Consider the following 24,163-nt stretch of genomic DNA (forward strand, 5'->3'; position numbering starts at 1 on the left):
AAGGGGTTAGAACGGTAAGTTCTTACAAAAATCCCCTTATCCCCACCTCCATTTCTGTCACTTATTTTAGTTAGTTGATTTATGGTTATTTCTGTTGGTTACTCCAGTTCATTAGGTTTTCATCCAAATCCATCCAATGAAAGGCCCAGAACTAGCTCCCTGGGTCAAAGTTCTGGTTAGCTAAAGGGAGATTGAAGGAGGTTGATAGGTTACCAGCCAGTCAGTTTCTAATTGTCATTTTTTATGCACAGCACATAAAATGACTGCTGGAAGCTGTATTCTTTTTACTTTGGCTAGTATTCAATCCAGGGAGCACAGGGGCAGCGTATGCTGTAACGCTTACGCCTGTGCTCATCAGGCTTTTGCTGGCATTTTGATTCACCACCTGCCCCACTGTGCACCCTATTCAACGCCTCAGGGGTGGCAGGCATGATGATGAACCGGCCAGCGTCCAGCAAGGCAGGAGGGGGACAGGGTGGCGGCCGCAGTGGAGGGCTGCAGGGACCCCCTGCCCGCTGGTGGGTGGCATGCAGTGGGGTCTGGCAGTGCAGGGTCAGGTCGGTAGCGCTGGCGGGCAGGGGGTCCCTGCGGCGTATGTGAGATCAGTGGCGGGGTCCCTGAACTAGTAGTTCCCATCTGCTGCATTGACCCCGCCGCTAACTTCACATACGCCGCAGGGGGTCCCTGCAGCCCTTATGTCTGATCCATATATGAGATCAGCGGCTTCCCGATGTAATAGAATGGAAATGTCATCAGCAGCGCAGCAGTGTAATGGAATGGAATCAACAGCGCCCCCCTGCATATGTAAGTGGAAAAAAAATTAAACAAAAAAAATCTTAATATATTAAGATTACATTAAGTGGTGATTGTAAAGAAATATAATTAGCAAGATCCTTCAAGCAATAAAAAAACAGATTTTAGACACCAAAAAAAATGAAAATAACACAGTTCACCTTAAAAAAAGATGTTGAATGCAAAATGGTGAAACTCTGCAAAAATCACGGTGAAAGCAGTTCTCCATTTTAGAATTGAATACACTTTCAGCGAATTAGAGTCAAAACCCCATTGAAATACCCTAGAGAATTGCATCGACTATAAAACTGTGAATTGGCAGGCATTCACTGTTCGGGTTCAGCAAACAGTGATAATTGTTTCAGTGAAAAAATTCACTTTTTCACTGAAAAACAGCCCAGTTCACCGAAAGAAAGGTGAATCAAGAGCATTGAATACAGGCCTTTGTCTCTCTCCAAGCTGTAACATGTATAGCCCCTGAGGTTATAAATAAAGCTCATTTTGTATTTTTATTTTTTATATTGAGCAGTTGGCAGTATGGCCAAATCAGTTGTACAGACAACAAATGCTGCAACCTCTGACCATATTTTTGCATTGTTTTCATCTGAACGCACATGTTGCCCAGTATGTGTACTGCAAATAGGAGTTGCTAAAGGCTCAGCTATTTGCGCCCCCATAAGGTTTCAAATTTGTGCAAAATCTGGATTCAGGCGGGCACGCAAAAGCTGAAATGCAGTGTCATTTAAATGCAATGGCATATTGCACCCTGCAGCTGCAATTGAATTGCACTATGTCTTAATGTGTGAAACACTAACCCTATCACTATTCGCTATATTTTTTTTTTTTCCATCAATAGATTTTTATTGGTGCAGAAAATGTATATGGGGTACAAAAAAGAAAAAGGGGGACATTCAAGGGAAGGAGGGGGGGGAGGGGGGGGGGGGAGCATGGATAGCAAACATAATGGGGATTACAGATTAGAAATAAGTTATAACTTTTCACTGCGCAGAGTGATCCATGGTAAAGACATAAATACAAACAATACAACACCTGCAATAGTTTTTATTAAACAATACTGCCCTAAAGCCCAGAGATGGTGGACTCACAGTCATACGAGGTGGAGGGGGCAGAGCCGTGTGGTTGGACTTGAGCTGGGGAGGCATCAGGAGGTTCAATCATACTGAACTGCGGCGAACTAGAAATAGTATCAGGGGGGAGGTGGCCAGCACCCTCTCCCTCCGAGATGTATATGTACCAAGGCTGCCAGCGGGGGTGTGGGGGGGAGGGTCTGGCTGAAAGGGGTAGGGCGTTGGTTTCCATAAGATAATGGTGGTTAGTCTTCAGAATAACCTTAAGGAGGGATGGGGGGGGGAGGGTTGTTTCCATTGCTGTGCTAGATTAGCTCGAGCAGCGATGAGGATGTGCCCTAGGACATATGTTTTCTGTGTCGGGACATCCTGGGGGTAGATGTGGAATAGGGCGATATGAGGAGAGGGAGTGATAGACATCTGGATGACTGTGGAAGCTAAATTAAAAACCTCTTCCCAGTACTCCCGGAGTTTTGGGCAGGACCAAAAGATGTGGTATATGGTCCCTACACAGCCACACTGCCTCCAGCACTTATTAGAGCAGGAAGGCCAAAAGGTATGGATGCGGTCAGGGGTTAGGTAGAGTCTATTGACAAGTTTGATATGCATCTCAGTGTGGTTTAGGCAGCGGGACATTGTGTAGGAAGATAAAAATATATGACGCCACTGGGCTGGCGACAGTGGTCCGCCAAGGTCTACCTCCCACTTCCTGTGGGCTGAGGTTTTGGAAAATTCAAGAGGGGTCACCAAAACCTTGTACCAAAACGATATATCCCCCTTAGAGTGCACCATGTTGGGCCTAGCGAGAGCTACTTGAGAGAGTGCATTTGGGGGGGAATAATTATGGAAGTTGGTTTTCCACCAGTGAGCAAGTTGAAGATAGTGGTAATATTCCGACTTGGGGAGAGAGAATTGGTGTTCAAGGGAGGTGAAGGGGGTTATAGAGTGGGCTTCCAGGATGTCGCTAAGGGATTTAATCCCACAGACTCTCCAGATCGTCAGTCGAAGATTGGGTATCAATTTCGCTACCGTGGTGATAGGCAAGGTGGCAATGAGAGAGTTCGGAGGGGGGAGCGAGGCCGTAAGTTGGTCCCACATGTGGAGGGAAGCTTTTGTGGATGGGAGCAGGTTCAGGAGGGTGGGCCTAACATGTTTCGGGATCTTGAGGAGGTCTGATAGAGAAATCAGGGGGGAGCGAGTTTGTTCGATAGTCACCCATGCCCTGGAAGGGGTTGGGTCAGTGTAGTGTTTAATTGGGGCTAGTAGGCATGCTGCTTGATATTGGAACAGGTCGGGGAGGTCAAGTCCCCCGAAGGCTCTTGGAATTGACATCCTGGTGCGAGCCATAGCCGGGGGTTTCGCTGCCCAGACATATTTTGTCAGAATGGAGGTGGCAAGTTGTAAAGACTTTTTAGGGAAGACATAGGGGATGGTACGAAACAGATACATTAATTTAGGGAGTAATGACATCTTAAAAGCTGCCATGCGTCCCAACCAGGAGATTTCAAATGAGAGCCAGGATTTGGATAGGGCGGCAAGGGAGGTGAGGAGGGGGGATAGGTTGGTGTCGAAGACGTTTGCCATAAGGGGTGTGATGTGAATGCCAAGGTATTTTATTGATTTGGTTTGCCAATTGTATTTATATGTGGCTTTCAGTTGAGATAGTGAGTTGGGGATGTTTATCGGGAGGGCATCAGTTTTAGTAGTGTTGAGCTTGTAGTATGAGGCTTCGCTATATAAGGCTAGTGTTGAGTGAAGAAACGGAAGGGAGGAAGTAGGATTGGTCACAAAAAGGAGTACATCGTCTGCGAATAGACTAAGTTTATGGCTGGTGGATCCTATTTGCAGACCTGGGAAGTTTGGGTTATTGCGAATGGAGATGGCCAATGGTTCTATGGAAAGAACAAAGATTAACGGGGAGAGGGGGCAGCCCTGTCTGGTACCGTTTGAGATCTTAAATGGGTCCGAAACAAAGCCGTTGGTGAACACCCGGGCCGATGGGGAGCCATATAAAGACAGGATTGATGTAAGAATCCGACCTCTGAAACCAAAGCGTGACAACACCTCCTCCATATATTTCCAGTTTAGTCTATCAAATGCTTTTTCCGCATCTAAAGATAGGAGGAGGAGGTGCTGCTCCGCCGAGAGAGAGTCGACCAGGTCAAACACTCTTCTGGTGTTGTCCGAGGCCTGTCGACCTGGGACGAACCCCGCCTGGTCCGGGTGCACCAGCAAGGGCAGAATTTGATTAATTCGGAGCACCATAAGTTTAGCAAATAATTTAATATCAGTATTTAATAATGCAATAGGGCGATAATTCTGGCAGAAGGCCGAGTTTTTGCCTGGTTTCGGGATAGTTACTATACGGGCCTCTAGGAGCTCTGGGGCAGCATGACCTGTGGAAGACAGTTCATTAAACAGGTTTGTCAAGTATGGGGATAGAAGGTCGCTAAAGGTGATATAGAAGTCTGTGATAAACCCATCGGGCCCAGGGGCTTTGTTGCGAGGAAGGGATTTGATGGCCGATTGGACCTCAGGCTGTGTCCAGGGGGCATTTAGGGATTCTAATTGTTCCGGGGTAATGGAGGGGAATTGTAAGTCATGCAGGAAGCTTGAGATGGTATCACTGGTGGGCTGGGGTGTGGAAGGGTCTGAAGACAGGTTGTACAGTTTGGAATAATAGTCTGCAAATTGGTTGGCTATATCTTTGGGGTTACTAAATTTCTCTTTGGACGGGGAGATTATGCATTTGATTCTATTCCTGGCTTGTTGGGCACGTAATTTGCGAGCAAGCATTCTGCCGGACCTATTGCTGGAGAGATAAAATTTATGTCTTATTCTATTCAGGGCGGACTGGGTACGAGCCAGGAGAAGTTTTTGGAGCTGACCCCGTGTGTTGGCCAGCTCCTTCTTCAGGAGGTTCGATGGGGCCGATTTATTTTGTAATTCCAGTGCAGCCAGCTTAGTCTCCAAGGCTTTCTGTGCTGCAATAGCCCTTCTTTTTAGGGTAGCTCCTGCCTGTATGGCCGCCCCCCTGGTGACCGCTTTAAAGGCGCACCAGTGGGTGGTCACAGAGGTGTCCTGCGGTGTGTTATTGGACATGTAAGAGTTGATAGATGTTAAGATAGAGGATTTGGCGATGGGGTCTGTCAGCAAATGTGGGAAAAGCCGCCACGGTCTGGGGGGGATTTTAGATGGCTGGAAGTCCCACTGCCACACAACTGGAGCGTGGTCAGACCAAGTGATTGGAAGGATGTCCACCATCTTGGTGTGTTGCAGGATAAAATCGATCCTGGAGTATGTGTTATGTACAGGGGAATAGAACGTATATTCACGCCCGGTAGGATAAGAGGTTCTCCAGGTGTCGTAGAGATCAAACTCTAATAAGAGGTTTCGAAATGCTGAGGACATGTTATTGGAGGAGGATTGGCCGGTGGGGGGCCTTCGGGATTTGTCCAGTGAGGGGTCCAGGGTCAGATTAAAATCGCCTAAGATTATGAGGGAGCCTTTGGTGGAATTTCTAACTAGGGAGAGTAGTTTGCGCAGGAAGGGGAGTTGGTTGGAATCGGGAGCGTAGATGCAGACAATGGTCGTCAGCCTGTCCTCGAGGAGACTTGTCAAAACTAGATATCTGCCGTTCTTGTCTGTTATTTGGGAATGATGGACAAAGGAGGTGTGTTTGCTAAACAGAACTGCTACTCCATTTCGTTTGGATGGGCCGTTGGCATAGTAGGCTACGGGATAATTAGAGTCCTTGAAGGTAGGGGGATTGGGAGAGGCAAAATGTGTCTCTTGGAGTGCAACCACTTCCGCTCTTTGCTTATGAAAATATGTAAGGGCAAGCCTTCGCTTATTGGGGGAGTTCAGACCTTTAACATTTAGCGATAAAAATTTAGGCATTTAGGGGCTTAAGGAGGTGCGGTAAGGAACTATGGGTATCGACATGGAGGGCATTTGGTCCGGTGGGAGCTGGGGCAACAGTCATTGCTATCCAGTGCTGAAGGGAGATGGGTGTGGGGGAGGGTGAGGACAGAGAGCGAGGTGTAGAGGGGGAGAAAGGGAAAGGCAAAACAAAAGGGTCCAGTAATTGGGCCCGCATGACTACTGCAGGGGAGAGAGAAAAGAGGGGGAACTCGTGCAGTAGTAACTAGAGGTTAGGGGGGTGGCCTGATTCTTGAACGGGGAGAGAAATCAAGGCCGCCACTCATAAATGTACAAACAGGCATAAACATACAATGGAGGAGTCTAGCATATTATAATGTAGTAGAACCTGAGAATGTTGCAAACATACTTAGAAGAGAGGAAACAGTGGTCCATAGATAGTGGGCCACCGTTCGCAAGAAAGGATTCCTTTTTGGAGGCACACTTTTAAATAGATGAAGATGGTGTTAATTGTGTGAGATAAAACTTAGCTTTTATTTCCAATTAATTTAAAATATTAACTCTAGAATTACATATGTTGCATAGTTTACCATAAAGAGTTAAATGAGTAAAGAAAGTTTTTATAGTGAAAAAACAAACAAAGAATAGGGGAGGGTTGTTAGCCACTAAAATTTACTATGTATTCTTATCGACACAAAGGTTAGTTTACCATGTGAATTCGTCGATACAGTGGCTAATGGTGGTGTTGTTAAATAAACATATATTGTTAATATATGATTAATGGGGGTCCTTAATAGGCCCGGCTGATGACACGTCCAGAGTCTATGACAGGTTTATACTAATGGTACATCTCGTATCTTCAAAGAAAAATCTTTATGTAAGAAATTATTTAACCAGGTACAAACACTTAGTCATAGAGAGACCCGTTGATGATAAAAGGTGGTATTAATGCATGGACATACATACATATATTATTAACATATCAGGTATCCTTAGAGATTGGAAAAGCGGGAGTACAGTGGATTAGGTTCAATTCTTTCTGCTGCCCAATGTCTTCACAAATAGGAGCGGACAGAGGGTGAGAGAAGAGATTGATGCACTGATGGAAAAAAGAGCAAATGAAAAGAGGACACTTCTGTACGTGGTGTTAGATCCGCCCTGGTACACTAAGTATTGCAGGGAGGAGATGCGCCACCAGAAAGTCTCTCCTCCACGGAAAGAAGAAAAGAAGAAAAAGAAGAAAGAATATATATATTGATGTTCAGAACAGCAAAAGGTTTAAATTGGGTGGATTGAGTGTGTGTGGATGTTGGAAATCAGGCTGCGACACACAAAAAACACATTATGACAGATCTTTAGTTGCGTCGAACTATTAATCAGAGTATATCAGCGTCAAAGCTGGGCAATGAATAAATAAAAACTACCAGTTAGCAAAGTATATTTAATCCGTCGACACCAATGTGTCTACTTAGATTGGCAAAAAATGTGCCAATAAAGCCATGAATCCAAACTTAGATATTGCAGTGTGGATTTTGTTAAATGCAAAACCGTGATAACAATATTGATGGCAGCTGAGTAGCAGGGTGTGTTCAATCTGTCAACCCACCAACGTTTGTGGTTAGATTGGAAATAATCACACAAATGTCAGAAACAAAAATTATGAAGCCCGGCAACAAAGTATGGATAGTATGTCGACACAGATGTGTGTCGTCAGTTGTTACTATATGCACCAAATAGATACATATAGAGCAAACATTTCTGATTATATATCGCGTGATGTGTGCCTGTAGACAAAAAATGTAATAGATGTCAGAAAATAAATCTATATAGTCAGAGTGTGGCTGGAATAAAAATAACGCCCGATTAAATATTAGATTGTACACTGATTATTAAAAGACTAAGAGGAAAGGGAGAGAAGAGAACAGTGTTAATTGCAGGGAACACTCACAAACAACCCGTCGTCAATGAGCGGACGGGAGGTATTAGGGGATGAAGCCGGCACACTGTGATAGAAATAAAGGAGGGAGAGGGGAGCGGTGTCCACGGGCAAACGCTGTGTGCGGTGTTAGGTCTGTCCTGTTGCAGCAACAGAGCAGGACCAGAGATGCGCCGCCAGCGTGTCCGTAGCAACCTAGGAAAGAAGAAGGGAGGGAGAGGATACCTGACGGAGCGGCGGGTAGCTGGAACGAAGTCGGAGCTGTCAGTGTCCCGATGTTCGGGGAGCTGCTGCAGCCCTGTCAGCACTGTCAGAACGCGTTTCACCACGTGGGCTTGATCACCTGAAAGCCTAACGTGGTGTACGCAGTGTCAGGTATATAAAGGGAGCCGGCTGATCAATTGATATGCTTCAGCTGACAGAACTTTGGGCGATCATTGGTCATTATGTGTGATTTGCATGGACTCTAACGTAGAACGAAGGGGCATGATCATTTGTAATACCCAGAAGTGTGGATTTATACATGGTCATTACTGGTTGATTACAGCTGTACATGGAATATCGTATCCATGTACAGCCGGGGGACACTTTAATTAAATTAATTGAAGGCATTCAGTGGGTGATAATAGTTCATATTTCACATCGTTGGAGAAATTCTTTATTCTTGAAAATGTATCACAGAGTAAGGGACCTTAAATATGGGGTTTGTTTGACATTTGAGGGGAAATAAAGTATATAGGCGTATGCCAATAATTAGTAATATACTTATGCATCACCAAGGGTGAGGTAATTAATTGAAATAATTAGAGAATATGGATAAAAATATATATCAATATATAAAATAATAGAAAATGAATCATAAAAGTGGGGAAAATTTGAATTAATTGAAAGCATGAAATGGGTGATTTTAGTTCATTTTGAACATCATTGAAGAGATTCTTTAATCTTGATGATGTATCAAAAAACAAACAAGGGACCTTAAATATGGGGTTTGTTTGACAATACAGGGAAATAAAGTAAAAAATCTATAGGCATGTGCCTATAATTGATAATATACTACTTGCGTCTCCAAGAGTCAGATAATTCATAGAAAAAAATAATAATAAAAAAATAATAAATAATATGGATACAAATGCATATATGGATATATAGAGTTATGAATATGGAAAATAAATCATAAAAGTGAATAATGGTAAATAATAATAACTAAAAATAATAATGGTGATAATAGTATGGGAAGAGGGTTCGAATATTACAAAATATCACAAATTGACACGGACTAGGTTTCATCCGTACCAGAGAATAAGAATAAGAATGGCGTAGCATATTAATCGTCTCAGAATGAGACTGAATTACTGATGGTCTGTGTCTGAGATAGTGGAGAAGGAGTGATAGCAAATATTAAGTGGATAATAATTATGAAAGACGGAGTGCATTTGGAATAAAGGTGTGATGGTGAATAACTCAAGTGTGTAGTAAGTGCTGTTATTAAAAGATGTTTGGTTGGTGAAGGTTGAGATAACTGTGAGTGGATAATAAAGATAAAATTATTATCTCTGCGTGACTGTTGAAATATAAACAAAAATATAAACAAATTGGGTAGTGTGACAAAATTGGCAAACAAAACGGAGTGTGAAACTTGCAAACGAACAGCCTGTGCAGGAAGGTGGGTATGTAAGTGAGTGAAAGTATGTAAGGTGATCCTATTTAGAAGGTATTCAAAAGCGCCTATCAGACAATGATAGGCCATATGGTTGAATATTGGGCACAGATCAGCAGGATAAGGATAAGGAATGATTTGGATGCATTTAAAGTTTTAAAACAAGATGAGAGCTATGTCAAACGAAAATACCATAATTAATGTACTCATTGAGACCCTTGGGGACAAGGGTACCCAAATAAAATGTCCATTGACTCTCTTTTTTAAGAAGTTGTGTCATGGTGTCTCCACCTCGTATCCCCAGGTTTATTTTCTCCAAGCAGAAAACGCCCATTTTATGTTGTTGTCTGTCATTTCGATATTGATGAAAATGCCTAGCCACCGTGGTTATCTGCTTCATGTTGGTCAGGTCTCTGGAGGCATTCCTTATATTTCCTAAATGTTCCAAGATCCTGTTTTTGAGCATTCTGGTGGTAATGCCTATGTATTTCTTCCCACAGGAGCATGTGATACAGTACACCACATTGGTTGTTTTACAGTTGAAATATTCGTTAATGTGGTGTAACCTCCCATATTTATCTGTGACAGATGTAGTGTTGGTCACCAGATTGCAAATTTTGCACGTACCGCATGGGAATGTACCTTTGCACACGGGATCCTTTTTGGGCCTGGGGATGAAATGGCTTTTTACCAGGGCGTCCTTGAGGTTGGGCGATCTCCGCCAACTCATTGATACAGTTTCGCCTAAATCAGTGCAGAGGTCTGGATCAGATTTAAGGATATGCCAGTGTTTTTGAATTGAGTCCCTCATTTCTCTCCAATTCTCACAGAAATCACCAACAAACCTAGGAGCACTATTGGTATGTTTGGTTTTGGTTTCGAAGACTAATTTATCCCTGTCCGAAGCCATTATGGCTGATCTGGATTTTTTAATGAGACGGTTGCTATAGCCTCGATCTTTTAGGCGTAGCGACAGTTCCCAGCTTTGTCTGTTATACTCGTCTTGACTGGAACAATTCCTCTTGAGCCTAAGAAATTCTCCTTTGGGGATATTCCTGATGGTCGGGGGGAAGTGCGAGCTGGAGTTATGTAAAACGCTATTCGTAGCTGTAGGTTTGCGGAATAGTTTTGTGGCAATCTGATCGTCTTTATCACGGTATATCAGTAGATCCAGAAAGGAGATGGTGTCTTTACTGAACTCGTGAGTGAATCTCAAGTTCAAATTATTGTCGTTCAGACGCTTCATGAACTGTGCGAGTTCCTCTTCCGTGCCATCCCAGATGATCATGACGTCATCAATATATCTCAGCCATACGATGACTTTCTGTGTGAGGACATCTTCTTCATCCTTAAAGACATGTTCCCGCTCCCACCATCCAAGAAAGAGGTTAGCATATGTGGGCGCACAAGCCGCCCCCATAGCTGTGCCCCTAACCTGGAGGTAGAAGCGGTCATTGAAAACAAAATAATTGTGGTACAGTATGAAATGCAATAATTTAAGAATGAATTTCTGGAAAGCACCCATTCCTTCCATCTCAAGAAAATATTTGGTTGCTTCAAGGCCAAGAGAGTGTCCTATTGACGTATACAGGGACTCGACATCCATGCTGACTAACAGCTGATGTTTTTCTAGTTTGACATCGTGTAGTCTTCTAAGTACGTCAGTTGTGTCTTTAACATAGGACAGAAGATCTGTTACGTGTGGTCTAAGATGGACATCAATAAATACACTAGCATTCTCCGTCAGGCTATCGCATCCCGACACAATCGGTCTACCCGGGGGCACCGTGATGTTTTTGTGCACTTTGGGTAACAAATAAAGAGTTGGAATTCTTGGACTCTCTGTGTGTAAAAAGGAGTGTTCTGCCTTCAGGATTGTTCCATCTGTCAAAGCTTGATCAATAATGTGATAATACAGTTCAGTGTAGTTGGGGGTAGGATTCAGTAGGAGATTACGATAACATTTGGTGTCATTCAATTGTTTCAGGGCTTCATTAATGTACATATCCTGTGGCCACAGGACTATGTTACCGCCCTTGTCTGACGGTTTAATGACCAAATTGGTCCAGCTCTGTATCTCCTGAATGGCTTTCTTCTCACCTATCGTGAGGTTGTTATTGCCACCGAACCATTTCTTACGTCGATTGTGAATTTTGTCCATTTCATTGGATACGAGAGTCATGAAGACCTTGACCTCTGGACTCGTTTGCTCAGAGGGAGTAAAAGTGGAGCGTTTTTTACAGTACGGTCTCTTGGGAGGTCCTAGGGTTAGTGATATAGGACCTTCTTCAGCCAGTTCTTCTAGCATAGTGATGGCTTGTAGCTCCTGAGTGTTCCAAGAGAGGTCTGTACTCTGGGGATCGAATTGATAAAGTTGATCCGATTGTGAATCCTCACTTTTATGAAAAAACTTTTTTAAAAGGAGTTTGCGTCCAAACAACCTTAAATCACGCTCCCATCCAAACCGATTGAATGGTCTGGATGGTGAAAAGGATAAACCTTTACTTAAGACGTTGGATTGGTCCGTAGTGAGGGTACGATCTGAGAGGTTTATGATGTTCAGAGGGTGGGTGTTTAGAGTGGGTATTTCCGCGTTTGGTAGCGTCTCGGAGATGTGGATTCCCATCTTCGCCTTCCTCTTGTTCTTTTTCCCTCTCCTCGTCCTTTTGGTTGTCTTGACAGTCGGCTTTCTTCTAAAAAAGTAGACTGTCGTTCAGCCGTCTTAGTGCGATAGTTGGTATTAGATCTTATACTTGTCTCAGTGGTATCGTCGTTATCAGAGGATTCAACTTCGGATGAACTGTACTGCTCTGGTCTATTGGTCCCAGTGTTGTTACGATGAGTTTGTTTCCACTTGTAAATGTTACCGGAGTCAAAGTCCCTTTTGTCCCTCGCGAATTTGGACTTTTTGCGTTCGATTATGGTTAGTTCGTATGTATCAAGGCTCTGTTTAATGGTTTCGAAAGCTTTTTGAAAGGTGTTATCCTGTTCCCAGGTTTCTAGTTTTTTACCTAAACTGGTAATCTCTTTATCAACTTCGTCCAGGACTAGGTGATTGTGCTTGATGAGAATCCCAATCAGGTCCAATGAGCATTTGGTTAGGGTGTTTTCCCAGTCAGTTTTTAATGATTCCGTAACCAATTCAAACGCTGGAAATGTTCTAGGTCTTAGGCCCCTAGGGACTATTTTTTGTTTAAAGTAATTTTCAAGACTGGTAAGATCCCAGTTAATTCGAACTTGTCTTTGTAGTAGTCTCTTTAATTTAACAAGATCATCATCCCAGTTGGGTTCTGATCCCAAGCCGGTAGAGGAAGTAGGGAAAATGCCCTCAAGGTCCTCTGTCTTGCGTCTGGCAGATAGCTCAGATAGTAATTTTAAACCTGACATAGCGTACACCCGTTAAGGTGAGAGGAAAGAAAAGCAAGGATACAGTGTGAAGGATGATATAGGCGGGAGGATAAGAGTCCACCCTGGGCATACAACAGGGTCCGTGCAATGGATACAGAACTGAGAATACACTCAGATAGTATTAGCGGGTAACAAATAAGAATAGTATCCTGCACAGGACAAAAAAATATATTTTTTAAATTATGTAATAATCTCAAAACCAACTTATAGAGTGATATGCCTGTACTCGTACAGCAAATATTCTGTGTTGGAGGTGCCCCCAGGAATCAAGTACTCACATACTTAGAAGAGAGGAAACAGTGGTCCATAGATAGTGGGCCACCGTTCGCAAGAAAGGATTCCTTTTTGGAGGCACACTTTTAAATAGATGAAGATGGTGTTAATTGTGTGAGATAAAACTTAGCTTTTATTTCCAATTTATTTAAAATATTAACTCTAGAATTACATATGTTGCATAGTTTACCATAAAGAGTTAAATGAGTAAAGAAAGTTTTTATAGTGAAAAAACAAACAAAGAATAGGGGAGGGTTGTTAGCCACTAAAATTTACTATGTATTCTTATCGACACAAAGGTTAGTTTACCATGTGAATTCGTCGATACAGTGGCTAATGGTGGTGTTGTTAAATAAACATATATTGTTAATATATGATTAATGGGGGTCCTTAATAGGCCCGGCTGATGACACGTCCAGAGTCTATGACAGGTTTATACTAATGGTACATCTCGTATCTTCAAAGAAAAATCTTTATGTAAGAAATTATTTAACCAGGTACAAACACTTAGTCATAGAGAGACCCGTTGATGATAAAAGGTGGTATTAATGCATGGACATACATACATATATTATTAACATATCAGGTATCCTTAGAGATTGGAAAAGCGGGAGTACAGTGGATTAGGTTCAATTCTTTCTGCTGCCCAATGTCTTCACAAATAGGAGCGGACAGAGGGTGAGAGAAGAGATTGATGCACTGATGGAAAAAAGAGCAAATGAAAAGAGGACACTTCTGTACGTGGTGTTAGATCCGCCCTGGTACACTAAGTATTGCAGGGAGGAGATGCGCCACCAGAAAGTCTCTCCTCCACGGAAAGAAGAAAAGAAGAAAAAGAAGAAAGAATATATATATATATTGATGTTCAGAACAGCAAAAGGTTTAAATTGGGTGGATTGAGTGTGTGTGGATGTTGGAAATCAGGCTGCGACACACAAAAAACACATTATGACAGATCTTTAGTTGCGTCGAACTATTAATCAGAGTATATCAGCGTCAAAGCTGGGCAATGAATAAATAAAAACTACCAGTTAGCAAAGTATATTTAATCCGTCGACACCAATGTGTCTACTTAGATTGGCAAAAAATGTGCCAATAAAGCCATGAATCCAAACTTAGATATTGCAGTGTGGATTTTGTTAAATGCAAAACCGTGATAACAATATTGATGGCAGCTGAGTAGCAGGGTGTGTTCAATCTGTCAACCCACCAACGTTTGTGGTTAGATTGGAAATAATCACACAAATGTCAGAAACAAAAATTATGAAGCCCGGCAACAAAGTATGGATAGTATGTCGACACAGATGTGTGTCGTCAGTTGTTACTATATGCACCAAATAGATACATATAGAGCAAACATTTCTGATTATATATCGCGTGATGTGTGCCTGTAGACAAAAAATGTAATAGATGTCAGAAAATAAATCTATATAGTCAGAGTGTGGCTGGAATAAAAATAACGCCCGATTAAATATTAGATTGTACACTGATTATTAAAAGACTAAGAGGAAAGGGAGAGAAGAGAACAGTGTTAATTGCAGGGAACACTCACAAACAACCCGTCGTCAATGAGCGGACGGGAGGTATTAGGGGATGAAGCCGGCACACTGTGATAGAAATAAAGGAGGGAGAGGGGAGCGGTGTCCACGGGCAAACGCTGTGTGCGGTGTTAGGTCTGTCCTGTTGCAGCAACAGAGCAGGACCAGAGATGCGCCGCCAGCGTGTCCGTAGCAACCTAGGAAAGAAGAAGGGAGGGAGAGGATACCTGACGGAGCGGCGGGTAGCTGGAACGAAGTCGGAGCTGTCAGTGTCCCGATGTTCGGGGAGCTGCTGCAGCCCTGTCAGCACTGTCAGAACGCGTTTCACCACGTGGGCTTGATCACCTGAAAGCCTAACGTGGTGTACGCAGTGTCAGGTATATAAAGGGAGCCGGCTGATCAATTGATATGCTTCAGCTGACAGAACTTTGGGCGATCATTGGTCATTATGTGTGATTTGCATGGACTCTAGTGTCCACGTAGAACGAAGGGGCATGATCATTTGTAATACCCAGAAGTGTGGATTTATACATGGTCATTACTGGTTGATTACAGCTGTACATGGAATATCGTATCCATGTACAGCCGGGGGACACTTTAATTAAATTAATTGAAGGCATTCAGTGGGTGATAATAGTTCATATTTCACATCGTTGGAGAAATTCTTTATTCTTGAAAATGTATCACAGAGTAAGGGACCTTAAATATGGGGTTTGTTTGACATTTGAGGGGAAATAAAGTATATAGGCGTATGCCAATAATTAGTAATATACTTATGCATCACCAAGGGTGAGGTAATTAATTGAAATAATTAGAGAATATGGATAAAAATATATATCAATATATAAAATAATAGAAAATGAATCATAAAAGTGGGGAAAATTTGAATTAATTGAAAGCATGAAATGGGTGATTTTAGTTCATTTTGAACATCATTGAAGAGATTCTTTAATCTTGATGATGTATCAAAAAACAAACAAGGGACCTTAAATATGGGGTTTGTTTGACAATACAGGGAAATAAAGTAAAAAATCTATAGGCATGTGCCTATAATTGATAATATACTACTTGCGTCTCCAAGAGTCAGATAATTCATAGAAAAAAATAATAATAAAAAAATAATAAATAATATGGATACAAATGCATATATGGATATATAGAGTTATGAATATGGAAAATAAATCATAAAAGTGAATAATGGTAAATAATAATAACTAAAAATAATAATGGTGATAATAGTATGGGAAGAGGGTTCGAATATTACAAAATATCACAAATTGACACGGACTAGGTTTCATCCGTACCAGAGAATAAGAATAAGAATGGCGTAGCATATTAATCGTCTCAGAATGAGACTGAATTACTGATGGTCTGTGTCTGAGATAGTGGAGAAGGAGTGATAGCAAATATTAAGTGGATAATAATTATGAAAGACGGAGTGCATTTGGAATAAAGGTGTGATGGTGAATAACTCAAGTGTGTAGTAAGTGCTGTTATTAAAAGATGTTTGGTTGGTGAAGGTTGAGATAACTGTGAGTGGATAATAAAGATAAAATTATTATCTCTGCGTGACTGTTGAAATATAAACAAAAATATAAACAAATTGGGTAGTGTGACAAAATTGGCAAACAAAACGGAGTGTGAAACTTGCAAACGAACAGCCTGTGCAGGAAGGTGGGTATGTAAGTGAGTGAAAGTATGTAAGGTGATCCTATTTTGCGAGCAAGCATTCTGCCGGACCTATTGCTGGAGAGATAAAATTTATGTCTTATTCTATTCAGGGCGGACTGGGTACGAGCCAGGAGAAGTTTTTGGAGCTGACCCCGTGTGTTGGCCAGCTCCTTCTTCAGGAGGTTCGATGGGGCCGATTTATTTTGTAATTCCAGTGCAGCCAGCTTAGTCTCCAAGGCTTTCTGTGCTGCAATAGCCCTTCTTTTTAGGGTAGCTCCTGCCTGTATGGCCGCCCCCCTGGTGACCGCTTTAAAGGCGCACCAGTGGGTGGTCACAGAGGTGTCCTGCGGTGTGTTATTGGACATGTAAGAGTTGATAGATGTTAAGATAGAGGATTTGGCGATGGGGTCTGTCAGCAAATGTGGGAAAAGCCGCCACGGTCTGGGGGGGATTTTAGATGGCTGGAAGTCCCACTGCCACACAACTGGAGCGTGGTCAGACCAAGTGATTGGAAGGATGTCCACCATCTTGGTGTGTTGCAGGATAAAATCGATCCTGGAGTATGTGTTATGTACAGGGGAATAGAACGTATATTCACGCCCGGTAGGATAAGAGGTTCTCCAGGTGTCGTAGAGATCAAACTCTAATAAGAGGTTTCGAAATGCTGAGGACATGTTATTGGAGGAGGATTGGCCGGTGGGGGGCCTTCGGGATTTGTCCAGTGAGGGGTCCAGGGTCAGATTAAAATCGCCTAAGATTATGAGGGAGCCTTTGGTGGAATTTCTAACTAGGGAGAGTAGTTTGCGCAGGAAGGGGAGTTGGTTGGAATCGGGAGCGTAGATGCAGACAATGGTCGTCAGCCTGTCCTCGAGGAGACTTGTCAAAACTAGATATCTGCCGTTCTTGTCTGTTATTTGGGAATGATGGACAAAGGAGGTGTGTTTGCTAAACAGAACTGCTACTCCATTTCGTTTGGATGGGCCGTTGGCATAGTAGGCTACGGGATAATTAGAGTCCTTGAAGGTAGGGGGATTGGGAGAGGCAAAATGTGTCTCTTGGAGTGCAACCACTTCCGCTCTTTGCTTATGAAAATATGTAAGGGCAAGCCTTCGCTTATTGGGGGAGTTCAGACCTTTAACATTTAGCGATAAAAATTTAGGCATTTAGGGGCTTAAGGAGGTGCGGTAAGGAACTATGGGTATCGACATGGAGGGCATTTGGTCCGGTGGGAGCTGGGGCAACAGTCATTGCTATCCAGTGCTGAAGGGAGATGGGTGTGGGGGAGGGGGAGGACAGAGAGCGAGGTGTAGAGGGGGAGAAAGGGAAAGGCAAAACAAAAGGGTCCAGTAATTGGGCCCGCATGACTACTGCAGGGGAGAGAGAAAAGAGGGGGAACTCGTGCAGTAGTAACTAGAGGTTAGGGGGGTGGCCTGATTCTTGAACGGGGAGAGAAATCAAGGCCGCCACTCATAAATGTACAAACAGGCATAAACATACAATGGAGGAGTCTAGCATATTATAATGTAGTAGAACCTGAGAATGTTGCAAACATACCATTTAACACATCTAACTAACCATTGGTAGATTAAATGAAATTATGTTAAACTGTCTAAGGTGCTATCAAGTACCGTAACAAATAGTTAACTAAGAATAGAAAAGTTGGAACTACAACAATGGGACTAGGCGTCTGGCACCCTACTTTGCTAAACAAACAGAGAGAATATACTCATCACTAAGTCCTCTTCCCAGCGGAGGAGGAAGTAGGGGGAACGATCGTAGAGTCCACGGGTCTGCAGATATGAACAATCGTGAAGTCTAACAGTTTTTCAGGTGTCGGACCATTCCTGGCGCATGGACTGCGGGCGTCTCGGATCTTGAGGTCTGGTGACCGAGATGTCCCATTCAAGTAGTAGCTTGATCCCCGCATCCAAGGAGGATATGGTGTACGTGGTGTCGTCATGATATATTATCAGCTTGACTGGGAACCCCCAGCGGTACCGGATGTCTTGGGATCTTAGTGCCGAAGTGATGGGGGCAAATGCTCTCCTGTTAGCCAGGGTAGCGGGGGAAAAGTCTTGAAACAGTTGGAGGCCGCCCAGGACGTCGGTGTTCTTTTGCTCACGTGCCGCTCTCAGCAGCTGCTCTTTTATCGTGAAGAAATGAACTCTGAGGAGGGTATCCCTAGGTAGGTCGGCGGAGACCGTCTTCGGTCTGGGGAGGCGGTGTATGCGGTCGATCAGCAGCTCTTTGGGATCGGTGGAGGGGAGAAGTTTGCGGAACAGGGAGACGGCATATCCTTCAAGCTCAGAGTTAGCCACAGAATCGGGTATGCCTCTGATTTTCACGTTATTACGTCTGGACCTGTCCTCTAAGTCCGCAAGTTTGGACTTAAACTGGGTAATCTCCTGTTGTTGTTGATCATAAGAGGATATAAGGTCGTTGTGGGATGCAACCAGTTCTTCCATTTTCCGCTCTAGGTGATCTGTTCTATCGCCTATTGCCACCAGCTCAGTTTTGACCTCTCGAATGGCTAGTTTGAGATCTTTGGCTATCTCAGCTTGGAACGCCGAGAAAACCTGGCATAGGGACTTTACCGTCACTGGTTCATCCGAGTTTGCATCTATCCCTGCCACACCACCTGCAGGGACAGGATCCTCTATTACTCCCAGGGGGGAGGGTATATGCTTCGGGGGGCTGGTGTGGGGGACAGGAATTTGAGAGGATCTCCGCGAGGACATGGAAATTTTTGCCGGGACAGCGTCTCTGGCTCTCTTGGAGGGCATGTTGGTAGCGGCGGCACAGTGAAAAAGGAGAAAGTTATAGTGTGGTACCGTGGGGGTGTATGCCTCAGGTTACGATGGCATGGAGGTTGCTAGAGTCCAGGTGTTAAGTAGTGGCAGCCATGAGATCAGGGTGATCACATTTGTACAGATAGGGGAGGGGACAAAAGGTGTAGCATAGATACTTATATAGACAGGATCTTGTGTGGTTATGTTCAAATAGCGACGTCTTCAGTGAACATAAAGTATAGTGTAATCCACAGGCTGGCCAGCAGGCCTATGTACACAGCTGCAGTATACCAGGATATGAAAAATAATAAGATCACGGAGATCTGTTGGGGGGATGGTGGAGGGTGACAATTTCCACCTGCAGTTGCAGACCAGGGAGACAGAGCTTCTGGCTATGTTGAGAAAGATTCCTCTGTCTGCCAAACCACTTCAGTGTATATACCTGCCTGCCGAACGGGGGTGCTGCTATAAGGTTTGCAGCTACTTTCAGGGAGCAGCTTGTTAGTGTGATCCTGGTGGGGTATAGTGACAGGGAGCTTGCTTGAATAGGAGAAGTGAGGCAAAACTAAAATGGCCGCCAGTCTGTGTAGCCCAGGGCTGTAGGGCTGTGTCTCCTGTCCTTCCAACGTGTGGGACCCAGCACCAAGGCTTCCTGGGGGGCCCCTCCAGAGGTAGGAGGCTTAATGGAGGGTGGGAGGCAGGGTGGAAGTACCTTTTACGGGTTTTTAAGCCCGCGATCGATGCCGCGATGTCCGCGGTCCGGCTGACTGTAGAAATTTAGTCCCCGGCTTCACCGGCCGCTCCGGCGGGGTAGGCCGCAACCCGCAGAGACGCTTCCCAGCGTCTCCCGGCTCCGCAGCGCGCCCCGACAGGCGTCCCCGGTGTCCGGCCGCAATGTAGGCACAAGAGGTGGCGGAGAGGGGCACAGGATTTCGGGTAAGAGCCGCAGTTAGTTAGCTGGAAGCTGGAGCTCAGTGAAAGTGCTGCTGCTCCTGGTCCCGGTCAGGCCACGCCCCCCATTCGCTATATTTTTTACTATATATAAATTACTTTAATCTGCAGATTTTTTTAAACTGCAAGAGGAAAGAAAGCAAATCCAGCATAGAATGCACATTTTTAAAATGGAAATAAAAAATACCCCAAAAAACAAAACCATAAGTTATAAACACCCCAACACCTATAAGGAAACGTGCTATCTTGCCTCCAGTATCACATCTATTGCAATAATAATGCCAGTGATGGTGACCATCATCATTATCAGAGGTGATTTAGAGCTACCCTCCACTATGGCTACACTCTGATGTCATGTGTGTGCACTATGATGTCATGCACACAGTATGCACTGTGAGAGGCAAACAAACAGCAGCCGGTACTCTCAAGTAGTGCATTCAGTCAGTGTGTTGTGGACGCAAACCTGTTCCTTGGTTATGTGCACTGCGATGTGTCAGGGAGGGGGAGGGAAGGCACCTTTCTTCCAGGATTGGCTACAGTGTGGCAGCAGAGTGAGTCCTCCCCAGCTGCAAACACAGGCGGCAGTGCCGGGCCAGCAGAGAGCAGCGCGCACACTAGGCAGCAGCACTGAGATAGAATATGGCTGAAGCTGGGGCGGGCTTCCTGGAGCAGCTGAAGTCGTGCATGGTCTGGTCCTGGACGTATCTGTGGACAGTGTGGTTCTTCTTCATGCTCTTCCTGGTGTACATCCTGCGTGTGCCGCTGAGGATTAATGACAATCTGAGCACAGGTAGGAGGAGGAGGGGCGCGGGCACTGCCACGTTCTCTGCACGGGGGACTGAGTGGGAGGGAGGAAACTTTCTGCTGCACTTACAACTTAACGCGAGTGGCCCTGCTTCCCCTGCTGCATGGTGAGTGTGCCCCGTAGCAGGAGGACGCCGCTCACCCAGGAACTTCTCTCTTTCTTTCCTAATTGTTTTGTTATTCAGTTTTCAATGGGTCACTGTTAGGCGTCTGCTGGGTCCTAGCGCCTTCTATTTGTTTGCTGCTATAACTTTGTTGGGGAAACCTGCTGGCAGTGATGCGTCCTTAGCATGGCACCCATTCTGTGTCTTGTGAATGCAGCTGACAGGGACAAGCAAACAGTGACAAGCAAACAGTGACTGCATGAGTGTTGTGTTCATGGTGGCAAGGATTAGATGGCATCACTATTATCATAAAAGTTTCGTTTTATTATACTTACCTTTTCTACAGCAAGAAGGTGTGTGTGTGTGTGTGTGTGTGTGTGTGTGTGTGTGTGTCAGGCATACAGTGGGAGCTGGTGCTTACTACTGTATGTATTGCTGCATTTATATGACGGCTGAATTGACCTCTGTATGATTGGGCACAGCAGCTTGTAATGGTAGCAGACAGAGCTATATAAAGCTATATGCAAAATATTTTTAGTAAATGTGGCCCAGTTATTACAGAATGCTGCTTTAGTATAATGCTGAATTGGAGAAATTGCAACAATTGCTATACTTTGAACTGTTTCACCGTTTTTATATTCTTTTACCCTTGTTAGACAGCAAAGGTGCGTTCTTGTGCACTTTGCGGTGTGTCACACACCACCTGCGCAGTGCTTTGTTTTGCTGCACTGCATGTTTTACTGGTATTGGTGTTTTTAATTTAAAAATGTTTAAATTCATGATGGCTACAAGCAACGTGTAAACACATATTTTGGTAATAAACTTGGCAGATCTACTGTTTACAGATGGAGCCACCCTCATCTATGCTTGCCCCGACAATGCATCGCAGCGTGCCTTGTCACACAGCATGGCGAATGGTGTTACCAGTTGAGTGCAATACCAGAAATCATCCAACAGATATCGCTTTTTAAAAACACCACTGTGCATTGCGCATACGTGTAGTGTCATTTGAAATGCATAATAGCGCACAAACTACTTTACTGTACAATACTCTAATGTACCGTCAGTAAATAAGCCATTTTTCTCAGAAAATACTATTGCATAGACATGCGTCTCATTGCGCTATTTATAGCAGGCTATGGTTATAAGTGATCATGGTTGATGTATGTACTGTAGCAGGCCAGACTCCAGGAGTGGCCGGGTCAAGGACTGCGAGCAGCTTATCATATGCGATCCGAGCTGAATCAGGCCCTATATTGCAAATGTATAGGGTGGTAACGGAGATGGCTAATCAGTCGGAAATGTTGCCTTTTATGGAAGTGTTGCAGGTGGTTGCATGCTGAGATGTAGGGTGAGATTTAATAGGATGAGAGATTCAAAAAGTGAGAGATTTGGTAAGAAATCTCCAGGTTTTTTTTTAAAGCGGCAATCATTTACACCTAGTTTTACAACTGGTTTTGCAGTGTAAATGATTGCCGCTTTAAATAAAACTGGAGATGTCTTACCAAATCTCTCACTTTTTGAATCTCTCTCATCCTATTAAATCTCACCCGTAGATTCAGTCATATAGGATGCCATATGAATAATCTCCACATAACATAGGGTTTATGCAGGTTTTGATGGAGTATCTGAAGATATACCAAGCATTTATTAGACATTTGAAGACACTGAAAGTGGATTTCTCAGTCCTTGCGCATTTATACGCCAGGGAAGGGCTTTATAGCCTCATTAGCATAAAGTCATACAATTGCGAGACACAAGGACGGCCATGACTGCTCCTGACTCAGAATCAAGCCTGTATTATCAAAATACAACCAAAAGAACATTGTGTATTGAAACTCTTTTTTGTCAGGACGAATACGTTTTCTGTGTTTATTTTGTGTGACTGCAAATCCAGTGCAGCGCTCAAGTAGAAAATCTGGAGCACTTGTTTGGGTGCAGCCTTCAGGCTGAAAGTTGTCAGCCAGTCCCGGGTTGGAAGCTGGTTGATTGGTATATTATCTCTCCAAGCCTTGAAACCTCTCCCTTAAGGGGTGTATACATGGCAGACAGACAAAGCAATTTTGTCTAAGCCCATTGGTGATTTTGACTAGGCCGATTTTAGCCATATGCCAAATACACTGTGTGCGCTTTAGCCATATGCCAAATACACTGTGTGTGTGCTTAGTCAAAACAGCCTTCCTTGCACAGTCTTTTTGGCAGGGCGATAGCAACGCCGCAAGGATGCGCATCGCTATCGCCCACTGTGCACATGGTGGGATTCTGGCTAACCTTGCTAAACATTGAGTATGTATGTATGTATTTATTTATTTACAGTTTCTTATATAGGGCAGCATATTCCACTGAGCTTTACAATTGGAATCAAAAGTGATCGGACACACTGGGTAATAACTAACAGACATAGGGGGAGATTCTCTAAGGTAAAAACCCTGTTATTGGGGTTTTTACCGCATTTCGGGATGCTCTAAGCATCCCACACCACGTTACCGCGGCAGGGGGCATCGCCAGAAAAATCTGGCGATGCCCCATTTAAGCCAATGGGCTTCTAACGCAAATCCATTGCCGCCCCGCATCGCCCCCTCACCTGTGTCCGGGCAGCACAGAGCTCTGCTGCCCGGACCTGTGACCTCCTCCCTGCACTGATCCTCTTCTGGGTGCAGGGAGGAGGAGAGCCCGGCGCAGCAGCAGCGCCGGGTGTGGGAGGGAGCCGCCGGGACCTGCTGGGACCCGGCGACTCTCACCGCAAAGGACAGCTCTTAATGCAAGAGCTGTCCTTTGCTATAATTATCGCATATGTTAGAACATATGCGATAATTATGATTGAGATGGGCGGCGGAGCTGGGCGGCGAGTTTTAGAGAATCTCACCCATAGAGGTAGGAAGGCCATGCTTACGATCTGTAGGCAAATAGGAAGGATACACAAGGATAGGCGTTATCTATAGCATAGTGGTCACACCACATTACCAAGAACAGTCCTGATGGGATGTACTTAGAATAAAAGCTTTTGAAGGTTGCCTGTATATGGACAGTTCAAGAATTTGATAGGCTTATCTAACTGAGTTTTCAGGGAAGGCTTAAAAGTGTGGAGGCTTGGGGATTCTTGTAATAGATCACATCTAGTACAAAAAGCATGCAATGTGCTACAGCAGCGGGAGTTTTGTACTAGATGCGATCTGTTGCAAAAAGTACGGGCTGCACATACTTTGTGCTGTGCGATGTGCACAGGAGAGTGCATCGCACGGGCAGAATGCACCATGTATGGGCACC

General features: G+C 44.1%; 1 protein-coding gene across 5 annotated transcripts in view; it reads left to right on the forward strand.

The window, feature by feature from the left end:
• Positions 1–20,522: 20,522 nt before the first annotated feature.
• ST7 (suppression of tumorigenicity 7) overlaps positions 20,523–24,163 on the forward strand; it is a 100,217-nt gene continuing 96,576 nt past the window's right edge. Inside the window, exon 1 of one of the 5 annotated variants that reach the window (XM_083182799.1) lies at positions 20,523–20,778. In XM_083182799.1, the coding sequence (XP_083038925.1) occupies positions 20,628–20,778 (151 nt within the window). In that variant the 5' untranslated portion in view covers positions 20,523–20,627. Of the gene's footprint in view, positions 20,779–20,851; positions 20,900–24,163 lie in introns of those variants that run through there. The other 4 variants (XM_083182800.1, XM_083182796.1, XM_083182798.1 and 1 more) reach the window with 4 other exon arrangements.

This window comes from Crinia signifera, chromosome 4 (genome assembly GCF_055691185.1).
Source record: "Crinia signifera chromosome 4, ASM5569118v1, whole genome shotgun sequence".
NCBI classification, from domain to species: domain Eukaryota; kingdom Metazoa; phylum Chordata; class Amphibia; order Anura; family Myobatrachidae; genus Crinia; species Crinia signifera.